This window comes from Rhea americana, unplaced genomic scaffold (genome assembly GCF_003343005.1).
Source record: "Rhea americana isolate MKP2758 unplaced genomic scaffold, rheAme1 scaffold_13, whole genome shotgun sequence".
Classification (NCBI taxonomy): Eukaryota; Metazoa; Chordata; class Aves; order Rheiformes; family Rheidae; genus Rhea; species Rhea americana.
In genome coordinates, this window is record NW_028185372.1 from 1,471,975 (window position 1) to 1,496,281 (window position 24,307).

The window sequence follows — 24,307 nt, forward strand, 5'->3', positions numbered from 1 at the left end:
TATCATATTACTTGCAGCCTCCCGCTTCCCTTTCTAAGGTTTAAAAAAAAAAGTGCAGGAGGTAGATGCTGCCAATGCTTTGCAGTCATCTTGGTAATTTGTGGGTAAGGTTGGTTTATCAAATAGCCTGTGTTTAAATATCTTTTTCTTGCATGAATGGTGAATAAAAACAGGATAAACTCCAAAAGAAAAGGGGTAATATGCTATCAAAAGCTGTGTTAATTTTAAAGGATTTTATTTACAAGTAAGATGCATTTTTTAACATCTGTTTTTAATAATAGACTCCCCTTTAAAAGCACAAAATTCCCCAAACCARGAATATGCAACAAGTTTCATATTAGGTGGAGACTGCTGCTTGGCAGGGCACTCATTGCCATGGAGTCTAAATATTGCTAAGAGAAACATCATTTTTTGCTGATGTAACTAATRCTCTAGAGTCTACAGCAGTTTATTCCACTGCTTTATAAGAATAAAGAATATAACTTGCTGGATGTGCATTTACCCACCAGTCATGGCACTTGCCGAGCAGACTGCAATCACTCTTTTCGTCTTCTGCGTGCCCCTTCCTGTGCCGGAGCTGCCATCCAGACCTCCTCGTTCCAGGTGGCGTTCCTTCAGCTCGTGCCTCCTCTCCTGCCCCGACGGCACYCTCTCCCTGAGGGTTTTGTGTTTTGGTTTTTAAACTGCCGCTAACACGTAACAGTTTTCCCCTGTCCCGTWTTTCAGGGTGTGCACAGCCTGTGGAGTTAATTCATAACAGCACACACCTCATGTTCTCTTTTCCACAGCAGTCCACAAGGAGAAACATCAGGTTTTGTGTTCAGCTCGGGGCGAAAGATCTCTGTGCAGAGCATTCAGGACAGAGAGGTTCACCTGAACGTTTCTCAAGGACATATTAATATGAATTCAGTCCTTTCCAAAGTTGGCAGAAATCTAGTGCTGACAAATAGGCAGTCATGCTGGAGATGAGCAGACTGATGTCAAAGAGAAAGCTGTAATCTGTTGAAGATACACTCCTGAGTATGGCAGGGTGTAGCGCTAATCCAAATGCGGTTTTTAATTCCATGCAAACCAGATGCTCTTCGGAAGATTGCACTCTTGTCAGTTCAGGCAAGAAGGCATGGATACAACTTTCACTCCTTTTCCAGAAGGTTGTTTTTTTTTCTTGTAATCTTACAGGATAGAGAGACATTCCCCTCTCTTGTTAGATTCAATTTGGTGGTCTGGTAGAAGGAATAGGCCAGGTCCTGAAAGTACATTAGGGAAGAGGGGAATCACCGCAGTAGACATAAGTATCCTTTCACTCATCCAGCTGGCAAAGATGAGCAAAACARATCAGTGGATTATGCTGAGAAAAGCTTGAGCGTAGGGTGGTTGGTCATCTTTTGCTTTGAGCAGTGCTTGGAGTGTGCTATCTATTGATGGGTTGATTTGTTTGTCGTAAATATGGCAGGGAAATAAAAGCTTAGTAAAACTCATCGGTGTGGGAAAGGCAGTCTCTGAACTTGCTAGTCTCTTATGAAGCGTCTGTTGGGGAAAGCCTTRAACATGGAAAGTTTTGGCCAGCCTGTGTTAGTAGGGTGGGGTGTGAACCAGCAGAGACAGCTCATTGCCTATGCACATGATGTATATGATGGTCTCATGGGGCCAGTACAGCTCCATAATAGGAAACAGGACTAGACGAATGAAGGAGAACTTGTTTAATCGCAATAAAAGCAAGTAGACATAGTTCTGCACTACTGTTCTACAAAATGAGTTTCCATACTAGACCTCATCGCCTGCCAGTGGCTTAGGTCCTGGCTTCAGCCCTCGCGTCCGTGGGAGCCTGCGCTACACAGGTTGCAAGTTACTTTCACGGTGCCGTATCTTTGGGTTGGGTTTTTGTTTTAGATTACTGAGGAGTGTGTGTGGGAGGATCATTCAGGGAAGCCTGGACATAGTGCTGGTACTAATGTTTATTTCTTCTTTTTCTCTTACTCCAGACTAATGAGTGGAATAAGAATGATGATCGGCTGCTGCAGGCGGTGGAGAATGGCGACCCTGAGAAGGTGGCTTCATTGCTGAGTAAAAAGGGAGCCAATGCCACCAAACAGGATAGTGAGGGCAAAACTGCGTAAGTCCATYGTTAAACTTGTGAACTGAGCGCAAGTGAGGAAAAAAACAGCACTGGGTGTATATGCCCCTTGAAAGAGTTAAGAACCAGAAGAGATCAGTGTGAAATGCAATTTTCTTTTCACCTGAAGCACAATACATTCTGCAAAGCTTCTTTCTGATAGTCTATATTTGTAATCCTTCATTTAAAATTCCATTTCAGAATCATGAATCCATTGAGGTGGCTCAAAGTGCAATTGCTGGGCTGATTGGTGCCCTTTTAGGACAGGATATTTTGGGACTTAGAAATTTTGTGACACACTACAGATTGAAGACTCTGAAAAAGCATTAATATTTGGAGCTATTTTTCCCATGGACATCAGTTTAATGGTATAGAACTGAAGATAATTTTTTTTTCTAAATAGATTAATTTGAAYTGAAAATATAGTGATTAGGTTTTAAAATCTTGCAGATGTTAATGATTCTTGGGACTGTTCCTTATTTTGATTGGAATTTGGCATGGAAAGAGTTTTGTGTGAAAGAGATTCTCTTTGCAGTTTGAATATATATCTCAAATATAGCATTTTCCTCTTCTGTTTTTCTTTTTCTTTTATCCTATGAATTTTTTTGACTTGTGGAGGAAATTAAAAATTCCAGTAAGAAAATTACAACTATTGGATTCTGTCCTTTAACTTTCTTGTTTCTTTCTTATGGAATAGAAAGATGATTAAGTGGTTAAATTAAGCATTCCCTGGAAAAACCAAAGCCTTTATAAAGTTGTGGATAGAGGAGGAGAAGGGAAAACAGTTCCTATATTGGGAGAGGCAGCACAAAGCAGTTTATACCAGATAACGAGTTCCAATGAATTACCTCTGGGTTATATTTACTGAGTCACGCTCTGCTTCTTGCTTGGTCTGGTTGTTTCCTCCATCTGCTCTATTTCTGTTTTTCATCTTGAGGAAATTGAATGATGGCAGTGACTCATAATGACCTGCAACTTCTTACTGCTGAAGTCCAAGTCCTCTAATTGCTTCAAGTGGGCTTTCTCCACACTTTAATATGGTTTTAATTTTAAAAAGCTGCATATGCATGGTTTTCTTTTGAAATGGAGAATCGGACATAATTAAAGCATGACTTCCATTGAATCTTCTGAATTACAGCTATGTCTAGCATCTCRTGTTTTTATGCTCAGAGTAATTTCAGGGCTGGATTCTTAAGCTGTACTATATCCACTGTAGTGCCTATTTTGCAAATTTCRTGTATAATTTGGTGTCATGAATTTGTCTAGGGAATGAGCCAAAATTGATACTATCAGTAAATACACACACATCTTTTTGACTCTTAAGGAATGGGATTGTTGTTACTATAGGGATCTGGTGCAGTGTTTTTCAGCCTTAGATGRGTACACTACAAAGTTTTGTTGTATCTGCAAATAAAAAAAGGATTTGATGATTATATTTTAACAAAGATACAGCTACTTCTTTTTAAKTGCTTGGAACAAATGTGGATTAATGCTATGATCTGATTTTGCCTGTTTAGTATGCTTATTTAAATATCATTTAATTGTAAAATATTTCTGCATAGTGTTTTCAAAGAAAGGTTGAAAAGGTACCCAAATGAAGAAAAATACCATTTCTGAGATACAGAAAGACAGTGGGTCAACTCTTACTCCGTTTCCAGTGCTTTGTGAAGCTTAGCAGACCTGCTCAGGTTATTTCTTTTCCAGGTTTAGAAGATAGAGACTGACAGGTGTAGAAACCGTGACACTGATCTGGAGAGACATACTTACCAAGGAGCATTGTGACCCAGAAATGTACTCTAGTCTGAGTTTAGTAGCAGGCAACATCTTGTTTCTATTTTTCCCACTTCGGAGTCTTTTTGTTTGTTTGTTAGTGTGTGCAGATGCGTATGATGCCTCTGTGTGTGTGTTTTGATATGCGCACACACTCACTCAGTGACYCTAAAAACCAAAATACTGTTGCACAAGCAGTGTTCTCAAATGCAAAGTGAAGCTGGCATAGGTAGGCTTGTTTCTCCTACGTTTACAGGGCAGCGTAACAAGAGCCCGTCGCTCTTGTTCTGCCCGTCTCGGACAGCCTGCCCGGAGGCGCAGAGCCCGCTGCAGCCCAGCCCTGAGGTGCAGTAGTGTCCCGCAGGACCGCGGCAGTAATTTGTGTCAGCCACCTCGCCTGGAACGTCAGGACTCTCGTGCTGGCAAAGAGTGATCTGGAGAGGTCTGGTTGGGACGACTGGCCACCGTCGTGCTCAGAGTTCACTGACTGCGTGTTAGGAAGAGGTCCACAGTGCCATGTGGGAGGCTCTCTGAACGAGTGGCCTGTTGATCCTCGTGAGTATGTACTGATGCACGTGTTTACATAATTAGGCTGAAGGTGACTAACCAGAAGAACATGATGGATTCAATTATGTAACAACTTGCCTAATGCGATTAAATACTTTTGTTGGAATGGAATGTGCTTGAAAGCACAAAAGGAGAAACAATTAAATAKTGCAGTTTTGTTTGGCCTGTCATTCTCCTTTCCCTTAAGGTGTGATATGTTTCTATTAAAATCTTTTATTTTCATTCCTTTTATGAGTAAACCATCAGCAACAACAAAAGCTCTTGGTACTGCTCAGACCTTTATTTGAAGCAAAGTATTTCATGTAGTGTACTAGCTAAAACAAGAGGTGTAGAGGATGCAAATTTTTCCTGTTCAAGGGAAGGATTTTACGTTTTTATAATTAAATGGCTTCTTAATGTAAAATGTTTGAACTGAGAGGAATGGAGATCAGAATCCAGGATTTTCTGCCTCTCTSTTGTTGAATACTGAATGCATCCAGTGCGCTCCATAGCTGGTTCAGTTTTGGATGTAATTCCTGAATTTTGSCTGTATCCTCTCATGTCTTTGTCTTCTAGATTCATTTGTTTGTGGCTTGCCTGCATGGGATGAAACGTAGGTGCTTAAACTAATGAGGTCTAGGTACTATAATAAATTCTTTGGAGGTAATATTTCCAGATTTTCATTAGGAATTGTTAAGTCTTCAGTACTTAAAAAAAAAAAAAAAAATCAAACTAATGAAACAAGGTTTTTAAAGACTTGCCTGGTTTCCCCCCACGCACACCCTGCCTCTGACTCAGTCCTTTCTATAAACAGTAAATGAGTTTTAAGGCTGTGGAGCAAATCCACCCTTGGCATAAGTTGACACAGCCCCATTGTTGCTCCCACTTACACTAGACAAACTAGTGCCAAGCGCATTTGTAATAGAACCTATCTGGAAATCTGACTCTACCATTGTAGTCTTATTCTGCAAGATAGGTTTTTTTTGTCTAGCTTCCTTAAACAACAAATCAGTGCTTTCCAATTTGGAAGTTGATCATTTAAATCCCACTTAAACTAACAAAAAAGGGCTTTTGAAAGAAGGCCTTTTCAGGAGGGGATAGAATTCATTCATTACTGCCCTTTCCACAAGAGCAAGTGTTCAGATGGGTTGTTATTTAAAGAAGTTGCTGCTATTGCTGAAAAACATTTGGAAATGATTCACTGTGTATAAATGGCAGCACTTCTTTGTCCTGAAGTTATTTTGTCTGCATGCCAGTGCATCGCTGCCATGTTTGCGTGTTTCTACAAGGTGGTGAACTAGAATTAAATGCTTATGGCTATTATATGCAACAATAGGTCTCTGTAAATTTTTTTTAACTGCAATTGCATCAGCTGTTGTTTAATAAAATGAGCCTGACAATGGCACAAAAAAGCTTTAGAAACCTCCACAAATGCACTTTTTCAAGGACTCTTTCACAAAACTATTGTCAATGTCCGTCAGTAAGGATGATATATTTTCATTTGAACCAGAGTGTTCATGCCTCAGAGGCTAAGCTGAAAATATATTTTAGAGCATATTCCCACCCTATATCTTTTATATTTGTCTTGTACAAAGTATTCGTTTTTCTCTTCCTCGCTTTTGAGTTTTATTGTGCATCATGAAAGACATCAGTGTTCAAAAAGTAAGTCGTGTTTTAAATACCTTTTGAGAGAGAGTCTTTCCTTTAAAGTGATAASCTTAAAGGGAGCTTTTGAATGAATATAGACCTATTACAGACACTATATTGTTCCATTTGAGAAAAGAAAACCTAGAAAATAGTTCAGACAGATGTGACATGAAAATCAGAGAAATATTTTCTCAGTGAGACTGGTGGCTAGGAATGCAAAAATTGCAACATCTTCCCCTTGTCGCTTCTGAATTACTATAAATAAATCCTTTAGAAGACCTTTGAAATTCAGGCAGTCTCCACATGATTGTTGTGTGTGCGTGTTGAGGATCTTCAGTCTAACACGATGCACTGAAAGATGTATCTTTTGCCCAGACTCTTTGTCATCTCCTAAAATTATCCAAATTCTTTAGTGGAAAAGCACACTAACTTCTCAAAATTGTATTAGAGTGGGAGCTGCAAGAAAGATATGAGGACTGTTACCTCTGCAGGAACGAAGTCCATAGATGTTTCAGTGACCTGAAATTATCCCTGATRCAAAATAATTTCTGATTTACTTCTATCATAATTAACTTAAAATAGTCCAGACGGTAACATCAGTTTCTAAGTTTCAGATCATGGATAAAATAAAGAAGACAGCAGTGACCTCCATCTATATTTTATCTCTACTCAAGAGATGGCTGAAATATGGTTCTTYTTCCAAACTTTCTTGTAAAGTTTCTTGGGAGATTTGGATATAAGAGTTTTTGTCTCCACCAAACTTTTGTGAAGTTTTATTCAGTTTCAAATCCCARTTGTCCCTTTTTCCTCCTCTTCCCTGCAGGATTGCTATGAATATAATTCAATCAAGTTGTTGATAYTAAATTTCCTGAAAAAATTATTTTCCACTTTAGTCTAACTCATAGAAATGCTAATGAAATATCTGGGCAAGGTTGGACAAAAAACATCCTCTGCCAGGATGGCTAATTGGATTAATTAACTGTTCTATTAATTTCCGTATGAGCAAATTGTTAATACATAGCAAGAGGAAACWTTCATATCTTCATGAAAAAATAATATTTAACTCTCAATTTATAGTTTGAGAATACGTGGAAAAAATCCACATTTTGTACAAACATTACTGTATTGACAATCATACCTTATGCAAGCTTTTAAATGAAATTCAAAGAGTAGAGTTCATGTAAGTGCTTTGTTCCTGCCTCTTGACTGAAACAGTATATAGACCATTTTCTCATAGCTGAAATGCATGACACCTCACTCACTTTGAGACACACCATGATACAGATTTTAGTTTTTAGCTCTATTTGTGATAGGATTTTGAACCAACAACATTCAAGTTTTTATGTATGCTTTTTTAAAAGCAAATTATTTATAAGACAYTTTAATCTTCTTGTACTTTCATGTTAAACACAAAACCAAAATTAACTGAACAGACTATCTTCCTTAGAGAAAGGTTTAGTTTGATTTCAGTAACAAAAATCCTAAACTTCATTTCTGAGAAACCAAAGCTTGTGATTTCATGTATTAAAAAACAAATTCCAAGTGTTACCTAAAGAACAAATTTGTTATTTCATATAAATTGCTCTGAGCAGCAAGAAATATCCCATGGGTTTCACATCTTCCACGCATGGCATTTCCTGCGGATGATACTCAGAGTTCAAGGCGAAAACAACCGATTAGTATTTCTTCTAGGCACCAGCTTGCATCTTCGGTTTTATTTCTTTTTTTTTTTTTCCCACACAGACTGCAATAYGATAGTTATTCTTAATAATCTATTCCGATTCATTACCTAGCAGTGGGGCTGTCATCTCAGAAGAGAGCAAGGTGCCTTGTGTGAAGGGGTCTCTGTAAGCCCCTGTCTCTTCCATTTCTTTTCAAGGGCAGGATAGGCAAAACCCGTCACGCAGCACCAGGCAGCTGGCGGAATTCCCTGTAAAGCAACTCCATTCACAGACTTGCCAAATATTCAGATTTTACCAGACCTGGCCAAGATTCAAGAAGCTTACCAGTTGCTCARATTGGAGCATAACCTAGATGATTTTAAGTTTTTGTATGCTTGGCTTGAAGCAGCTTGAAGCAGCTCAGCCCCACTGCTCCTCGCACTTGTCTTATCCGAGCTGGCCCGGGAGCCGGGGGAAGCGTGCCKTCGGTACGGGCCAGAGCCGGGCCCGCAGGGCTGCAGGGGATGGGGCCCAAGCTGCAGTTGTTTTTGCAGATTTGCATCTACATAATGGGCTGCAGTTGTTTTACGTGTTTTCCAAAGGTTTATGCAACCAAATGAGCTGTACGTTTAGGTTTTAATTACACCAACTGGCTGCTACTAGCTTAAAAAAAAAAAAAAGAAAAAAGTAATCTGGGAAAAGAAGGGGAGCAGACAGCCAAAGCAGAGCAACATGCAAATGTTGAATTTGCTTTTAGCTCTAAAATGAAGTCCAAGACAGTCGACTGTGCTGATGGCTGCTTGTTTATCTGGCTTATGTATCTTTTTTTTGCTACCTGCTTTGCAGATGTACCCTTCATTAGGAAAATAATAAATGCAAAACACAGGAAAGCGCTAAAGTTGGCTGCTACTTCTTGCACATGTCCATGTTCCAGTTCCAGTCCCTATCCCCCTTCAGAAAGTTGATASCCATGACGCCATGTCATTAGTGCATATGACTTCTGTTGTGCATGTACATGTTACTGCACTTAGTTTTTCATTTCTCCATWAAGCAAGAGAAATTAACCTTACACAGATTTAAAAAAAAAAAAAAAACAGTTTTGTTGCTTCAAACCTGACACTAAGTCACAGAAAATTCAGAGAACGTACCCTGAGCTATCCTTTGTCCTATCCTAGTAGTGAGCTTTGAGCTATCGCAGTAGTGGTRTCCATGCTTCTTGGATCTTGAGGCATTGCATGCAGTTCCTAAGCCTTGTTGGATTTTCATGCAACAAAAATATTTGCATTAGATTAACCTTTACCAAAGTCGTTCTCTGCTTTCTTCAGCCTTTTTCTGGCCTCTCATTATGTTAACATGCTTTAGGATTTCCTTCCTCTAATTTCATGACTTTTCATGTAGCAAGGTAGTTATTGGCTTTTGTTGGCGCATCAGCAGCAATACCAAGCAGGTGTTGGGGGGGGGGTTGGGGTAGATGCTAGGCTTTACTCTCATTGTTTAGCTTGATTTTAACATATTTTTATATGTCCTCGCAAGCAGTTTCTAAGGGCAGCAGATGGATTGAGCATAGCTGGTTTTACCTAACTCAAGGAGGAAATTATGAAAATCATTCTGTGGCATCCTCAGGGGTTTCAGTTTCATCCAATGCTAAGAAGTCATCAGAAAGCATATATATTGAAAAGCTAACTGTGCACCTTTTGGGCTATAAGTGTAGGATGTCTCTTGGAAGAAACAGAAGGAGTTTTTTTTCTCTTCTACTTCCATTCAGCTCTCTGAGCTTGGCTTTAGAGGCACAGGTGACACTGCACTTGTTTCTAGGTTCTTTAAACTTTTTGAGTGGTGTTCAGCTTCACTGTATCTTTCAGTTTCTCTGTCTTCCTACCCTGTAACACCCAAAATAAAAGTAGCATTTCAAAACTTCAGGCTTTCTGTCAACACCTAGGAGTGCCTTGAAGCTGGCCCTTAGCAGAGTCTCTGTCGTAATTTGCTAAGCATTGCTGTTGAGGGCCTTTAAAAATGGGCACTCTGCGGGAGACTTCATATAACAAATTGAAATTGTGAGCACTTACGTTTACAATTAATGGTAGATGTGAGAAAAGGCTATATGTTTCAGACCTGAAGTGGGAGTTTGTAATGTGGTGGTAGTGTTTGCCAAAGAAAACTGCGTATGAAAATGGAACTGCTGGAACAGAACCTGAGAATGAAAAATATAAGGCTTCTGGGGATCCCAAAAAATCTCTCTGAAGAGCAGCTGGGTAGATAGTTTTGCTGAGTTTGAAGGCTAGAATCAGGGGTCTGTAGCTTGCCAGCTCCTGAACTGCATGATGCAATTGCCTCCTTCCTATTAAGAAAGCAGCCGTTCAGCAGGCTTGCCTGTTATTAATGGCCTGTACCTTGAGGTGTGCATGATGGAAACAAGATTCTTCGTGCTATGAGGCAAGGCTGGAAACTTTATGTGAAAACAGTATTTTCTTGAGAGTTGTTCCAGGATGTATGCTAACGTACAAGAAGCATGTGGGGGTTTGCCAGAGGGTTTTGTGTGTGTTGGGGGCAGATGCMGCCTCGCGTTCGTACGGAGGAGGGGAGGACGCAGGCTTGTGCATCACTTCACTTTAGAGTGGCTGGTAGTAAGAGGGAGAGAGGGGAAAAAAATCCCACACTTGCAGATAAATTCACACCTGCTTATGTCACCTTCCTTCCTAACATCTTGGTGTCTGCATTCCAGAAAATGTTAGTAGCAGCTCACTTACAAATCTAGAAAGAGGCTGATGGGGGGACCCAGAGCTTTCATCTGCTGGTCCAAAACTSTGTTTGTTCCTTGCACGTTTGTATCTGTAAGGGGAAATTTCTTTAACGGTGTGTCTTAGATGGCTCGGAGTAGAACCAGCAGGCCATGTTTCTGCGTTCCTGATGACTTCGCTGAGTGGCCAAGTACGTCTGTAGTTTTCTTTGTGCTCTCTCAGCAGCAGCGTAAGTGGCTGGGAAAGAAATCAGCTATTTTTTCCAGATTTGTCGACTTGGAAAAATCTCATTCTTGTATAAGGGGTTGGACTAAGCCCGAAATACTTAGTGTTGTCAGCTGTCTCTTCTGGCCTGTGTTTCTTGCTTACTAACTAGTGGCCTTCTGCTCTCAGCAAAAATCTTCAGAGCACTCTAAGTAACTGATTCTGGGAGTGCAGCATGTACTGTAACTCCTGTAGACTGATCGTTGTTTTTTTTTTTTTTTTTTTNTTTTTTTTTTTTTTTTTTTTTTTCTTTCTTTCTTTCTTTTTAAGGTCTTTTCTATCTGTAACCCTCTGGTTTTGCCCTGGTTTCTAATCCAAAAGACATGCTGTTCTTATGATACCTAAGGAGGTTCACATTCTGAATTGTGAGGTCTGTTCACTTTTTATCCATGGGTGCACAGATAATAAGTGTTAGCTGGCAACCTTCAACGGTGTTTCTTAGCAAGCCAGCAGGAGATTTTTTTTTTTTTTTTTTTTTTTTTTTTTTTGAGGGGGGAGGTTTTTGAAGGGCTTTAGATCTGGGGGAGGAAAGGGTGCACTGTTTTTAAGACAAATGGTATATACTAACCTAGATGTTTGTCTTGTTTTAAAAAAATAAACCACAATTTATTTTCCAGTTGAAGGAATAGCTTCAGTATAATCTAGGTTTACTTTCCTGTGGTGCTTTATTYTCAGATCTTTCAATGGGTGCCTCCTACTGTCTGAACTTCCATCCTTGGCAATTTTTTATTGCACAGGTTGGTGTGTTGGGAAGTTGAAGCTGACATTAAACTGAAGTTCTGACAAAAGACAGTACCTAAAAGATACAGATTAGACATATACTGCYACAGTGGAAGTTATCGAACTTTTTTTAATGCTTTACTGCAGCTGAGCAGGCAGTAAAAGAACTGTTGAACTCCTTAAAAATTATTTGTTCATTTTGGGTAAGAGAATTTCTTTTAAAACTCACAACACTTAATTCCCTGGATTTGTAATGATGCCAACCCTAGCTTGGAAAAAAAAAATCTATTGTATAACTGTTTTTCCTGTGCTAATCTTCACACTCTTGCGGGTGTGTGCATGTGTCTGACAAGAGCATGATATGGACTGCCTGCATTTAATGAACAGCCCCATTTTTAAAAATTTTCCTAGGAGAAAATGAAATGGCTGCAGTGTGAAATTCTGACCTTCATTTGCTTAACAGAAATAAGGATCCAGTAAATACTCATAGCATTACCTGTAGATTTTGGACTTGTGTTTAAGCTGATCTCTGATTTGGAAAGCAAATCTCTGTGGGCTTGTTGTGATATCCACTGGTGCTCCAGGGCATCTCTGAAGTTGTAATACATAAATGTCTATAGCAACTGAAATGCATCTTCATCAGGATTTATCTGGTGATGTCGAGCAGTCTGTTTGTCTCTTTCTGTCTCAATTTTGAATTGGTTTTCACCTTGCAGCTGATCCACTCTGCCCTTTTCGTGTGGGAATGCCAGTGTACGGAACTCCCGTTCCTGGACCTTCTGGTCTGGGAACTCGGGGAAGGAAAAGCCTTAAGGCATCAGTTCCCAGACACAGTTTGAAACAAGGGCAGCAGTGCGATGCAGATGATTTAAACTGGTATTTCTGAAATCTGCCATTGTCGTTTTCATGTTCGGGTAAAACGGATAAGAAAGGACTCTATTAATGAAGAGTCAAGACCTTTTTTTCTCTCTCTTGGGTTAAAGGTGGATAGTGTATCTTGAGATAGTTGGTGTTGACAGGCTTGCCAGTACTGAGCTTTGGCCAAATTTCCTCTGTAGCTGCATACCTGGCTGTTCCTAAGACATAAATCTTCTGAAACGAATGGCTGTCTCTTAATGCAATTAGGGAAAGATAAGAATTCAGTGACCTTCACAAGAAAACRCCTAGGGTTTAGTGTTAGTTATTAGTTTTAAAGTGAAATTCCACCTTGGCCGAAACTGCTCTGAGTTGAGGTTGGTGACAGCCCTGCTCCTTCCCTTGCGCTGGCAGGGGTGCTCCTATGCTTGTGTGATGAAACAGGGAAAAGTTGCTTTAGTTTTCAAGTTGTTTTCCTCCCAGGTACCTTCCTGGGCTCCTGCAAGGAAGAGGCAGTACCAGGCTGCTGGATCAGCATGTGCTGGTCATGGAAATGTAATCCTTGCGGTAGTAGAAAGTTGCTGCTCTGCAGAGAGCCCTGTCCAGGTTGGTAGAGAAAGGCAGAAATGCCTCCTGTTTCTGTTCTGTTCTGGGCCTTTCGCCCGTCTTCARATTTGATGGTAACTGTTTTTTCCACAAGATGCGTCAAAAGTTTCTTGTTTAACAAGCTTACTTTTGTCATTGATTCTCTGCTGATGAAATCCCAGTCCATTAAGATAGAAATAAACTATTCCTCTGTAATTGTGGGTCGTTTCACTACATGCCGGAGGAGACTACCTCGAACTTGCTCCTGAGTGATTGCAGGCAGTTCTTATGCACAGAATGTGCTGCTCTCGTCRTCCTCGTGGCTCTTCTCACCCGTGTCAGCACATTCGAGCACTTCTGCTGCCTGCCCAGCCTATGTTGGAAAACAATCAAGAGCCAGATACCATCTAATATCTTTATTATTGCTGGTGTTACTGAAGTGGACGTTGAGGCTTTGACTGACTTGGAGGGTAGTTTGAGGAGTAGTGGTGCCTGTGAAATCACTGTAGCTGTTGTAAACCAGATGCTGCCTCCAAAAGGTGAAAAAATTCAACTCAGTGCAGAAGAGCAGTCAGATTATCAGTGGGTCTCTTCCTGGCTGAGATGGTTTGGCAAATCCCCTGCCTGTCTGGCCTGGTAGCAGAAGAAGCTGAATGTCTTCCACTTCAATATTTTTTTTTTAATCAGCGTTACAGAGGCTCCAAGCAGCTCTGTATCTTTATTTTATCTATCTTGTTTATTTGTGTGAAGGTACCGGTCAGTCAGGAAACTGTAAATCACGAAGCTGCTGGCAGACAAGGCAGACTTTTTGAAATTCAACAAAGAGTTGACGTACATTAGAAAATTAAGAAGAATGATCTGCTTTGGGGAGGGATATTTTTACTCAAAATAAACCTTGACAATAAGTGTATTTGAGTTCACAGTGTATTTCAAACATTCTTGCACTCAAAATATTTTCAGAGCACTCAGGTTAAAATGGCAGAGAACAATAGTATGTTGCAGTATATGGCTYGTATGTGAATTTGACTTCGTTTTGTGCCTGTTATCATGTTGTATTTGCCGTTTTCTATTCATTTAGCATCCGTAATGCAACCATGCTGCTTATTTGCTTTAGATTTCAGTAAATACCGTATCAGACTACTTTCAAGCCCTGGAGAAATTCTGTGCAGCCGAGATCACTAATTCTACCCCAGAACAACTCTTTGAGGATGACCCTGCCAAACAGAGATGGAGCCCCCAATAACCTTTCTTTTAATTATTGTTTCATTTTTTCTTTTCACAAATAAAACATTCCTGGTGTTAGAAGGTTAGTGCTTTAAGTTAAGACTTCCTATTTATTGATTCTTATTTCATCATGTTCCACTCTACTTCTGTGGTATTTTCCCTAGCTGTAAGGACCACCCACTTGTTTTAAGCCAGCTGTCAAAATAACATTTGGTAAGAGGATTGTGATCAGCTATGCAGGATGTAGCTCTGTAAATGGTTAAGCAGAGAACATGGATTCAGCAGACCCACACTCTATTGCTAACTTTTCCTCCACGAGCTCACTTACCCCCATATTTTACAAGACTAACCTATAAATGCAGGATTAATTCTGTTCTACTACTAATGATAAAATTACATGTAAAGAAATGCTTTATATGAGCTAAATAGTGAAAATTACAATGCTTTTCTGTTTATGGGTTAGACTGTCTGGCGTTTGAATAATTTCTGGAAATGCTCACTCTCAGCCTCTTCTTAGCAAGGACCAGCTTTATCTGAACTCTTGTGCTCTGTCTGTCAGACAGCGATTGAGGAAGTCTCTGTTCCCTTGCCTCTTGGCTTTATAACTAAAACACGGAAAAAATCTTTTGCCCTGAAAAAGGGACAGGCTTATTTAGGATAGTGGTAAGTGCTTTACCAGTTGCTATTTCCTATCTGTAAGAAATGTGGTGTTTGCAACTAGTTGAGGGATGGCAGATGCAGCTGTATACTCGTTCAATCACCAAGCATTCATAAACGCCATCTTGCTGTTAGTGCAATTGAAAATGTTATTTGAACGAGGTTTCTGGGCAGGGAAAATTGAACCTGCCAGGACTCTGGGGTGATGATTTTCCAGCTGACCCCAAATCAAATGAAATTTTGCTGTTCCCTTTTACTCTCATGCCTGTTTTCTCCACCCGGACTTTATGGGCTTTCTGAAGAATGCCATTTCCCGTTGAACCTTGGTAAGGACTGAGTGGTTCTGGGACCTCTGCGTTCCCAGTGGGACAAAAACWGTTGGCTGTAGCACAGGTAAGTTTCAAATGCAGACTTGCTTTATGTCCAGATCCAGTTGGAAACCATGGGAGGGTAGCAGCTCTCTTGCGTTGAAGGGTTTGGAGACAATAGTAAAAGACCACCCTGACACWTGAGAACCCTAGAAATGTTTTGCAGCAATGAAGTAATCTACCTCAATCAGTTCAGTCCAGTCTGAGTTATCAAGATGTTTGGCTGTAAGTGGTAGCAACAGGCTTCTCTTTTGTGAAGGGAAAATGAAGTATGCTGGAATGGGATTTTAGACTAAGCGAGACTCTAACCTTCAGTGCAGCCCTTGCTCCAAATCAAGCCTTACATGTTTGTTTTTGTTTGCTTAAGTCATTGCACAACCAGGAAGCGGGAGGAAAACTTGTTTGCTTTCATTTAAAAGGAAGTTTATTCATGGAAGATGCAAGTAGAATTCACCATGGCTCAAGGCTTCCAGATGGTGAGAACTCCAGCATTTGGAAACCTGCAACTTTTGCCTCCAATATTTTCAAAARGTTTATTTAGCTGGTAAAGAATTACTCTATACTGAAATAAACATCTGYAGGCTTCTTTGTTTTGAGAGCCTCCCTTGCTGCACAACAGCCCTCAGTGTCCACTACTGGAGTTTAAAAAGAAAAAAGAAGAAAGTGTGTGGGGTTTGGTTATTGGCTCTAAAATCTGCCAGCAGGAGAGATGGTAACAGTACAAGGAGGGAGAGAGGGAGGGAGTATGCAGCAAGTGATRGGAGGGAGCTTTAGCATCCTAACACAGTTCGGCTTAGGCTACTGCATAACTGACCCCGAGTTAAACTGTATCATCCTTTCCTTTCATGGGAGTCTCCAGATAGTTTCCATATTTTTGCCCTCATTACATCGTTGCATCCTTCAAACATATTCTCTGGTATTTTATACAACTCATGCTGCTTACAGATGATATTTTTTTCATCYATCAATCTGAAAGAAGCAATATTTTTAATCAGTCTTTTCTTACTTGCAAAAATTTTGGCAGCCTGAAACTAAGCATCTGTATGTGATGACTTGTTGAGAATTGCCTTGGGAATCGTTTGCATTGGTGAGATTGATGTATTCATGGGTGCAGAGCCTGAAACAARTTTTTCCCCTCTTTGATGCTTTCTTTGCAGTCTAGTTTTGTCTAAATAAAACTTCTTTTGCACTTGTGTACTTTTGTTGCATTTGGCACCATCTTACACAATCTGTCTGTAAAAACCTTAATGTCCTGTTAGACGGTTATTATTATTCATGTATTTGTTGTTGTTACGAATTTTGTCAAATGTAAGCGAGCCAAGTGTGTGCTTCGTGACCTTCCTAATCTTTGAGTGACTTTGTATTGCACATCCATACAAATATGTCTAAGTAGGTTTCAGTATTTGCTGGTATGCTGTGTCRGTTAAATTAGAGGTGTTGGAATTTATCAGAATCCTTTTCCACCTCTCTGCCCCCAGCCATTTTCCCAGACCTTGAGAAACCTCCTCTCTAAAGGAAAATGTTTATAACTTTGCATTGGTCACCAAGTACATAAAGTTTTGTTTTTGAATGCCTGCAGAACAGCCGGCAGCAGTGCTTTTTATGTTCTCAAAAGTGTTAACTCTTCAGTTTGTTTATTGCAGGAGCAAGGGTGAGGATGAGCGCACAGGGTATTTTTATTTCTGCAGCGAGTGGCTCAGCGCTTGAGCGCTGCCTGCCTGCTGYTGCAGGGCTCCTCGGAGGAAGCGGGGCTGTTGCTGTGCTTGACAGAGGACTCTGCTCCGGGAGACCCAAACAGCACTCTAGGCAGGTGCTCTCCTGTTTGCATTCATTCTCAGCTTTTTGCGAGGTCTTGTCTGTAGGTCGTCATCTCTGCTAGATTTTCAAGAAGGTGGCAAAGGAAAGTCTGCGGCATAGAGAAGCCTAGCATTGCRGTGCACATGCTCTGTGCCAGGAATTCAGCCATGCCTGTTATTCCCAGTTTCCTAGGCTGTTTTTGGTGTCAAGTTTTTAACATTTAAAGGAAGCAATTGTCCAAAATATAAACTCTTAAACGCAGCAGTTTGTGTGTGTATGCGCTCTGTTACACTGCTTCGAGATTCTCAGGGAACTTTCCTTTAACACAGCGGTGCACGATGGTAAGAATGAGCATCTCTTGTATAAGACTAGAAAATACCCCTGGRATACTGGCTTTTTTTAGTTTGGGGCATGTTCATGAAGGTCCAAACTTTTTGTAGACAATTTAATAGTAATTGAAAGTGTTTTTAGAATTTATTTTCTTACCTTACTTCCACTGAGATCAGCTTGATATGCAGAGCTGTTTCCTAGTAGGACCATGGGGAGTAATACATCCACCTCTGCTGTGTCCATGTCTTTAAACTCACCTGAGTGGATAAGACATGCATTGTGGGGATATGAACTTTTCCATTTTCAAAAGCTTTTTCTTCATCTTTGCTTCTCATCTTAATGCAAGTCAGYAGCGTATGTGTAGGACTGTTTCTGTGAATCTTGAGGTGCCAAGGATTTCAAAAATGAACTTTCAGCTGTAAAAAGGCTTGAATACAGCGTAACTTCAACATTGGTCTGTTCTGTAATTAAACCTTTAGTAATCGGTGCTGTTGTGTGGCTCCTACTGTGGTGTGGTTGTTAACCTCTACAATTTTGAACTGTTCAAACAAGCAAATGCTTGCGGTGAAAAGCAAAACCAAAAGCTGAAAGAATGCATCTCTAGCACAGTCTCACAAATACCCAGTAGCTTTGATTCCGCCAGGGGGTATTCACAAACACTGATTTTTCCATCTGCAGTGAAGAAGGATCGACTCTATAAAGGACAGTTCAGAAGCAGAAGAGTGATTTAGGTTAATATAGAAACTGAATTGCCTTCAGAGAAACCAAATTTTGTCCACTGAGAGAGGGAGATCAGGCTGAGCAGACTGCCGAGGACCAAGTCAGTCTTTGTGAATGTTTCTTTCAGTAACTCCCCAAGCCCAGACATTCTGTAGGGATATATTACATCTCTGGGGCCGCTAGTTTAGAAATTGGGTGGGAATAGAAGCACGTGCCTGTGTAAAAATAAGAATACAAAAGCGTTTTGAATTTGCCTTCTCACTTTCAGAGCTACTATCTTCTTGGGAAGCAGTGGAGGGGTGCCAGAAGATCTAAGGACAGGGAGGAGAGAACTTGCCAACACTGGGTTTGTGAATGAAGGCAAAATGATGTCTTAATAAAAGAAAGTGACATATAAATGTTCTCTTCCAGTTTTCACCTGGCAGCCACTAAAGGGCATGCAGAATGCCTCAGGATCATGGTGACACATGGTGCAGATGTGACAGCMCAAGATGGTGCAGGTATGCCACTCTAGACCTCCCTACCCATGTAACATGACACTCTAAATTTGCCTATATAGTTCTTGGTTGTGCAAATAATGGCACTGCTTCTTCCTCCCTAATGTAGGAAAAGCAGTTGTACCATTTGCAGGTTCAGATGTCCCTGGTTTTCTGAGTAGAGATTGCAGATCCTAAGCCCTTGGAAACTTTTGTCTTACCAGTATAAAGGTCAGCATTACATTGGACACCAGTTGCAAAATAGTAGCATGACTTTTCTACATTAAAAATTCTTCCTGTTAATTTCATTTGAGGCTTTGCATAAATTAAATCAAGATCTTAATTTGTTGCTTTTATGTGTGTCCAAGCTATTAACTCCATTAACTGTACAGGAATTGCAGTAAGACATTTCCTCAGGATTATGATATAGAGAAAATATCTGATACAGGACAAAGCAGAGCTAAGAGCTATTAAGTGTGCTGTTTCAGCCCTCAAAAGACCTATCCTTTAATAACTGCTCCACTAGGAGAATGATAGAAGCTGCATTTGAAACAGTCAGACTCATCTGATTAGATTTCAGTTGACACATCTGTAGAAACCATGCCCAGCTCTGGCTAGCCTAGASCCTTATCAGGATTGTGTCTCTCCAGTAATGAGCTGTAAATGCTGGATTCACTGTGTCCGTTTTCGCCACCATTGCTGCCCTAGGGAATTCTTTTGCACAGTGAAATGATTTGCCTCCATACGGAAGCGTTTGGGATGCTGGAAGAATTATTCAAGTTATACATATAATGATAAGAGAATAAGGGCACTGTTATCCAGAATTCATACTTAATTTTGCCTCAGGTTTTATTAGTTCTTTGTTGCCTGCTCTCTCCTGAGAGTGTCACCCCAGCATTTGGTTCCATAGGAGAAGCCTTTTCTGTACTGTTCTGTTCTCTACTGTCTGTATCAAGCACTAAATCTTGACTCCTTCTTTCTTCCTTTCAAGGATAATGTACTCTTTTGCTGCTTTGGCCTTTTTAGCTTGCAGTTGCTCTGTAGATGAAACCAGAGGAGATACTGCAATCTTTCATCATAGTCTATCATTCACTGTATTACACAGCAAAATATGAGCTCATAGAAGCTGAATAAATTAACAGAAAAGGGAGTCTGTAAGATGTAATCCAAAGTAGGTACATGTTTTTTGTGTATCTACTTTTTTTTGTGCAATCCACAAATGATACGAATTTGTTATAGGGGTAACTAGCAAATTCGGCTGTTGTTGCTTTTATCACTGGGTTCCTTTTTCATTGCAAAATGGCAGAAATCATGAAGATGCATGACAGATATCTCCTTCCAAGGGGGAATGAATAAGGAAGAATTGTTTTTTAAGAAACAAAATGTAACTGCACAGCATCTGTCCCCACACTCATCAGAAACAATCTTAGACTGACTTCTGCTGAGGTAGTTTGGCACAGTGTTTCTGTGGTTCCTATGTACAAATTTAGACATTAAGATTATTTTGTGGTACCTCCCTGCACAGCAGTCAGTCATAACAATATTCTGCTTGATGCAGGCATTTATTTTATTTTACCTTATCTTTTCTGGTGTTGTGATAGGGACAAGAGAGAGAATTCATAATCTTACCTTTGTTGTGGAAGAGTTTATTCCTGTGTTTTGGAGTGATTGAATGCTTAATTTGCTTYGTTTTTATTGACTTAGGGCACAGTGCTTTACATCTTGCAGCAAAGAACAGCCACCCTGATTGCATTAAGAGACTTCTTCAGGTAAAGTAAAAATTAAATTCGTTTTAATCTTGAAGGTTTTCTTTGATTTCTCTTTACTGGATACTGAAAGATGTATTCCGTGCTAACAGTCTGCACAACAGTCCTATGTTGTTGCTCTCTTTCTCCTTACAATTAAGAAAGGTGCTTGCCTTTAAGACCCTTTCGGCACTGTGTGAATGGGTGACAGAGAGTCAGGTATCCTCGCTAAGTGGTCAGCAACCTCGTTTTTCTTGGTGCAGCTGATCTGACATAGCAGGGATGGATTCAAGCAGAGTGCAGCTGCTATCTAATTTCCTATCTTTTGTCTGTGTGGTTGGATGCTTTGGAAGCAAGTGCATTAAGAGGTATGTAGGGGAAGAATTTTTTGTTTGTGGTGGGACTTTGGCATTGATCTGCTGGAATGTTTTCTGCCTATGCGATTTAAAAGAATCAGTTGTTGACTATAGAAATGTCTGTCAAGTTTAGAGTCAGAGAGAGAAGAAACTGAAGTAGTTCAGTGATAAAATACAGAAAATACCATGCATACTTGAATCCTCAGTGAAACAAGGCAAAGGGCGGTGAGAGCTTAGAAAGGGGGTAGAAAGGATGAGAAAAGGAAAACAAAAAGAGGAGATGGAGAGAAGACTTCAATGATATCGGGGCTGAAGATGTGTGCTAGCAAACAAGGAGAGATATTGTCCATCTCAGCTGTCTTCCCTTTCAGAAAGCCAGGTGAGTTTTGGTGATGGAGGTGATCAGAGCAATGGATTTTTCAGAGGAGCTTGGAATTATCAGTGAAACTATGGCTGAGACGATGGATGAACTAATGAGCATACAAATTAGCACTGCTCAAGAGCACAGTTGTACAGAAAAATAATGTTTCCTGTACCTTATCCTCCAAGTTCCTGTTCTACAGTGATCTCAGGGCTCTCTGCTGTCTCCTGTGACCTCTGTCAATGTCTCTGACCATACAGGGTCCAATCCTCCACCTGCAGACTCACTGCAAGCCAACTCCCCTGTCCTGCACCCTYGAAAGGGCCCACCATTAGCCACCAGGACTCCTCTCTTTGGGATTTCTTTATAAAAATATAATAGTTCTAAATCAGACCCATTTGCAGCATAAACAGTGACATCAAGCTGTCACTGGCTGTATCRCATGCAGCCGCACAACCAACTCTTTGTGCAACTAATGCACGTACRTGTGTTTTATCCATTCACTTATCAGCTACAGCCACACAGTGCTTTCATTGGTATTTTGCTGATTTCATTGCAAATGTAGTTGGAAATGTTCATATTGTTTTAAGTGCCAAATAATTGGTAACATTTTCCAATTTGTTTATGCCCTTTGGATCACTTCCTCAGTTCTGTGGACTGGCTTTATGTGATGTAAGCTGTTTTATATGTGTGAGGAATGTCTAACACAGTGAAGCTGAATTAAAAAAGGCTAGAAAATTATTTTACACAGGCAGAATCTTGGCATTTTTGTATAGAATGTGGTAACGTTCTTAAACCTTGTACCTAGAAATCTTGCAAGTGCGGCATTTGAAAGCCGCAGACTCTGATGTTTGTCTTTTAGAAAGCCTTTATTTCAGGATGGTATCTTTTTTTATTCRATATAAACTGAAACTAAAATCTTTATCAAAGCAAGTCTTGATAAAGATTTGTAATTTGGTATTTTTGTATTTATTATTTCAAATTCTGGATTGGTTAGTAACAACTGTTGGCTAAAAGATACTGCAAAATATCACTGAGTTGTAGAGGCGTAAGTTTTTAGAAATGAAAATGAAGCATTATTTCCTTTGAAAAAATCTTGAAATAACTCAGACTAATTGCCTTAGAGCACAGTTGCTTTAGCTCTTATTGTAATGTAAAATATGAAACTTTTCTGGGGGAGTAGAGAGAGAGTCTTCACTTTTTGATTTCTTGATGTAAAATATTCTAAAACTGTAACTTTTTTTTTTTTTTTTAAGATAGCTCTCTCTCTATGAGATATTTCTGTAATTCCAGTATAAACTGTTACCAAGACAGGAGAGATCAGACTGGTGGAGAGGAAAGCTGTCCCTTTTATCAATATTTTATTTCACTGCGTTTTCTGAAATAGCTCATAGAACTATTCTCAAACATGTTCAGCACTCTGTCTTTAGCAGCGAACATATACTTTATTTTCTTGATGTTTCTCTATTTTTTTTTTTCTTCTTTCTGTACTCTGCAGTGTAAATGCCCAGCAGACAGCACTGACAACTCTGGGAAAACAGCTTTACATTATGCAGGTAACTTCTTTACTGAAAACCTTTGTTATGTATTTTGTTGTGTTTGCTATACCTAGCTCTTCAGCTTTTTAGGTTCTGATTGTATAAATCTGGCAAATCTGTTTCTGCTGATTGGAAAATAGTTTGGAAAAATAGTTAACACAATGGCAAGCTATGTTGAAGTTGGATTTATTTCTAGTCTATCATGTCTTTTTTGGTTGGTTGGTTGGTTTTGGGGGGGGTTTTGCCATCTTTCATTGACTAGTCTGTAATTTTATTTCCAGCTTGGTGTCTCAGATTTGCAGCAACATGTCTGCATTTTTAATGTAACATTGAAAGCTTGTTCAGCTTTTTAAAATTAAGATATGCTTGACTAACTTGAGTAGCTGAGTGATGCATGTCCATCCTAATGACTTRCAATTTTCAGATATTGTCTAGATAAGTATCATGAATAGTGAATTTCAAGATAACGTACAGTTAAGAAGTTCGCTCTTGCACGTGCAGATCAGTTGGTGTACCTAAGATTAAACTGATTCTTATTTTAGGGCATAAAGATTCATAGTTCAAAATAACATGAAAGGATATAATATGAATTTTATTTCTGTATACAACTTGCTGTTAATCCTCTTAGTCTTCCTCCTTTATTAAAAAGAGAAATACATTTGAGTTTGCTTTCCTCATACCCTGCTGTAATGCTGCAGGATTGCAGGTTGGAAGTATGCAACACAGATTTCAAAAATGGGGTTTAATGAACTTTCATGCTTATGTTTCTTTTTATTTTTATTTTTTTAGCTGCATGTGGTTGTCTTCAGGTAGTTCAACTTCTATGTGAACACAAATGTCCAATTAACATCAAAGACTTGGTACGTACATCTTATCCCGTTGCAATTCAAAGTAGATTTTACCCCTTCGCCCTCCTCCAGTCAGTCTCAGGTGCAGCCCTTCAAAGCAGTACTCCTCTTACATTTTATTTTGGATTTTTCTGCCAGAAAAAGTTTCCTTTTGTGGCTTGCYGTAGCAGAGGTGGAAAAGCACCTCACCCTCTAATACAGTAAAGGTAGGATACGCTACCCATTAAATTGAGGGATTGGTGCAAGCAACTAGAATCCATTCTGATATATTCAAAACCTATCTTACATTCACTGGCTTTGGAGAAGGCCCATTATATGGCCAAGTTCTGTGAAATGCTGATTAAGCTCGRCCAGAATTTGATAGACCTAAGGGAAAAAAAGTAAAGTTGGTGTAGCCTAAAGGGTCAGAGTCATTACATCGAGTATTTTGAGTGTCTACAAACAACCAGGTCTTTGGGAAATATGCAGTTGTTCTCAGGTGATAACGGGAGGGAGCCTGATAGAATTCAGACAAAATACTGAGCTTAAAAACATTCAACTTGTTTTGGATGTCTTTGGGTTTTTTGATTCTGGACTATCACCTTCCTACCTGGCCTTTCTGTTAAAGGATCAGTCACAAAGTTTAGCTCTAAAAWTTTTTAGCAGAAACATTTTAAAGGGAGATAACCTTCTCAAGACTGAACAAATGCTATAGGAGTTTCTTATAGCTGTGCTGAGATACATCATGAGAGGTTATAGGGAAGATGGAGCAAAACCCCTTTTTGAAGTGCACAGCAAAAGGATGACAAGCAACAGCTGCAAGTTAGGCAGTGGACCAAATTGGGAAATTCCCATTCAGTTTTAGGGAAGAAAACTTCTCACCATGAAAGTGGTCAAACATTGGAACTAGGACCTGAAGAGGCTGTGGTATCTCTGTCCTTGGAGATGCTTAAAACTTGACTGAACAAGTCTCTGAACAAGCTAAACTAACTTGAAGTTTACCTTGCTT

General features: G+C 39.8%; 1 protein-coding gene across 3 annotated transcripts in view; it reads left to right on the plus strand.

The window, feature by feature from the left end:
- The window catches only part of RAI14 (retinoic acid induced 14), a 75,876-nt gene that overhangs the window by 38,135 nt on the left and 13,434 nt on the right, over positions 1 to 24,307 (plus strand). For 2 of the 3 annotated variants that reach the window (XM_085326307.1, XM_085326308.1), the window contains exons 1-6: positions 1,008 to 1,151; positions 1,983 to 2,113; positions 18,407 to 18,495; positions 20,176 to 20,240; positions 22,432 to 22,489; positions 23,261 to 23,331. In XM_085326307.1, coding sequence (XP_085182433.1) covers positions 1,023 to 1,151; positions 1,983 to 2,113; positions 18,407 to 18,495; positions 20,176 to 20,240; positions 22,432 to 22,489; positions 23,261 to 23,331 — 543 coding nt within the window. In that variant the 5' untranslated portion in view covers positions 1,008 to 1,022. Of the gene's footprint in view, positions 1 to 1,007; positions 1,152 to 1,982; positions 2,114 to 18,406; positions 18,496 to 20,175; positions 20,241 to 22,431; positions 22,490 to 23,260; positions 23,332 to 24,307 lie in introns of those variants that run through there. The other variant, XM_085326310.1, reaches the window with a different exon arrangement.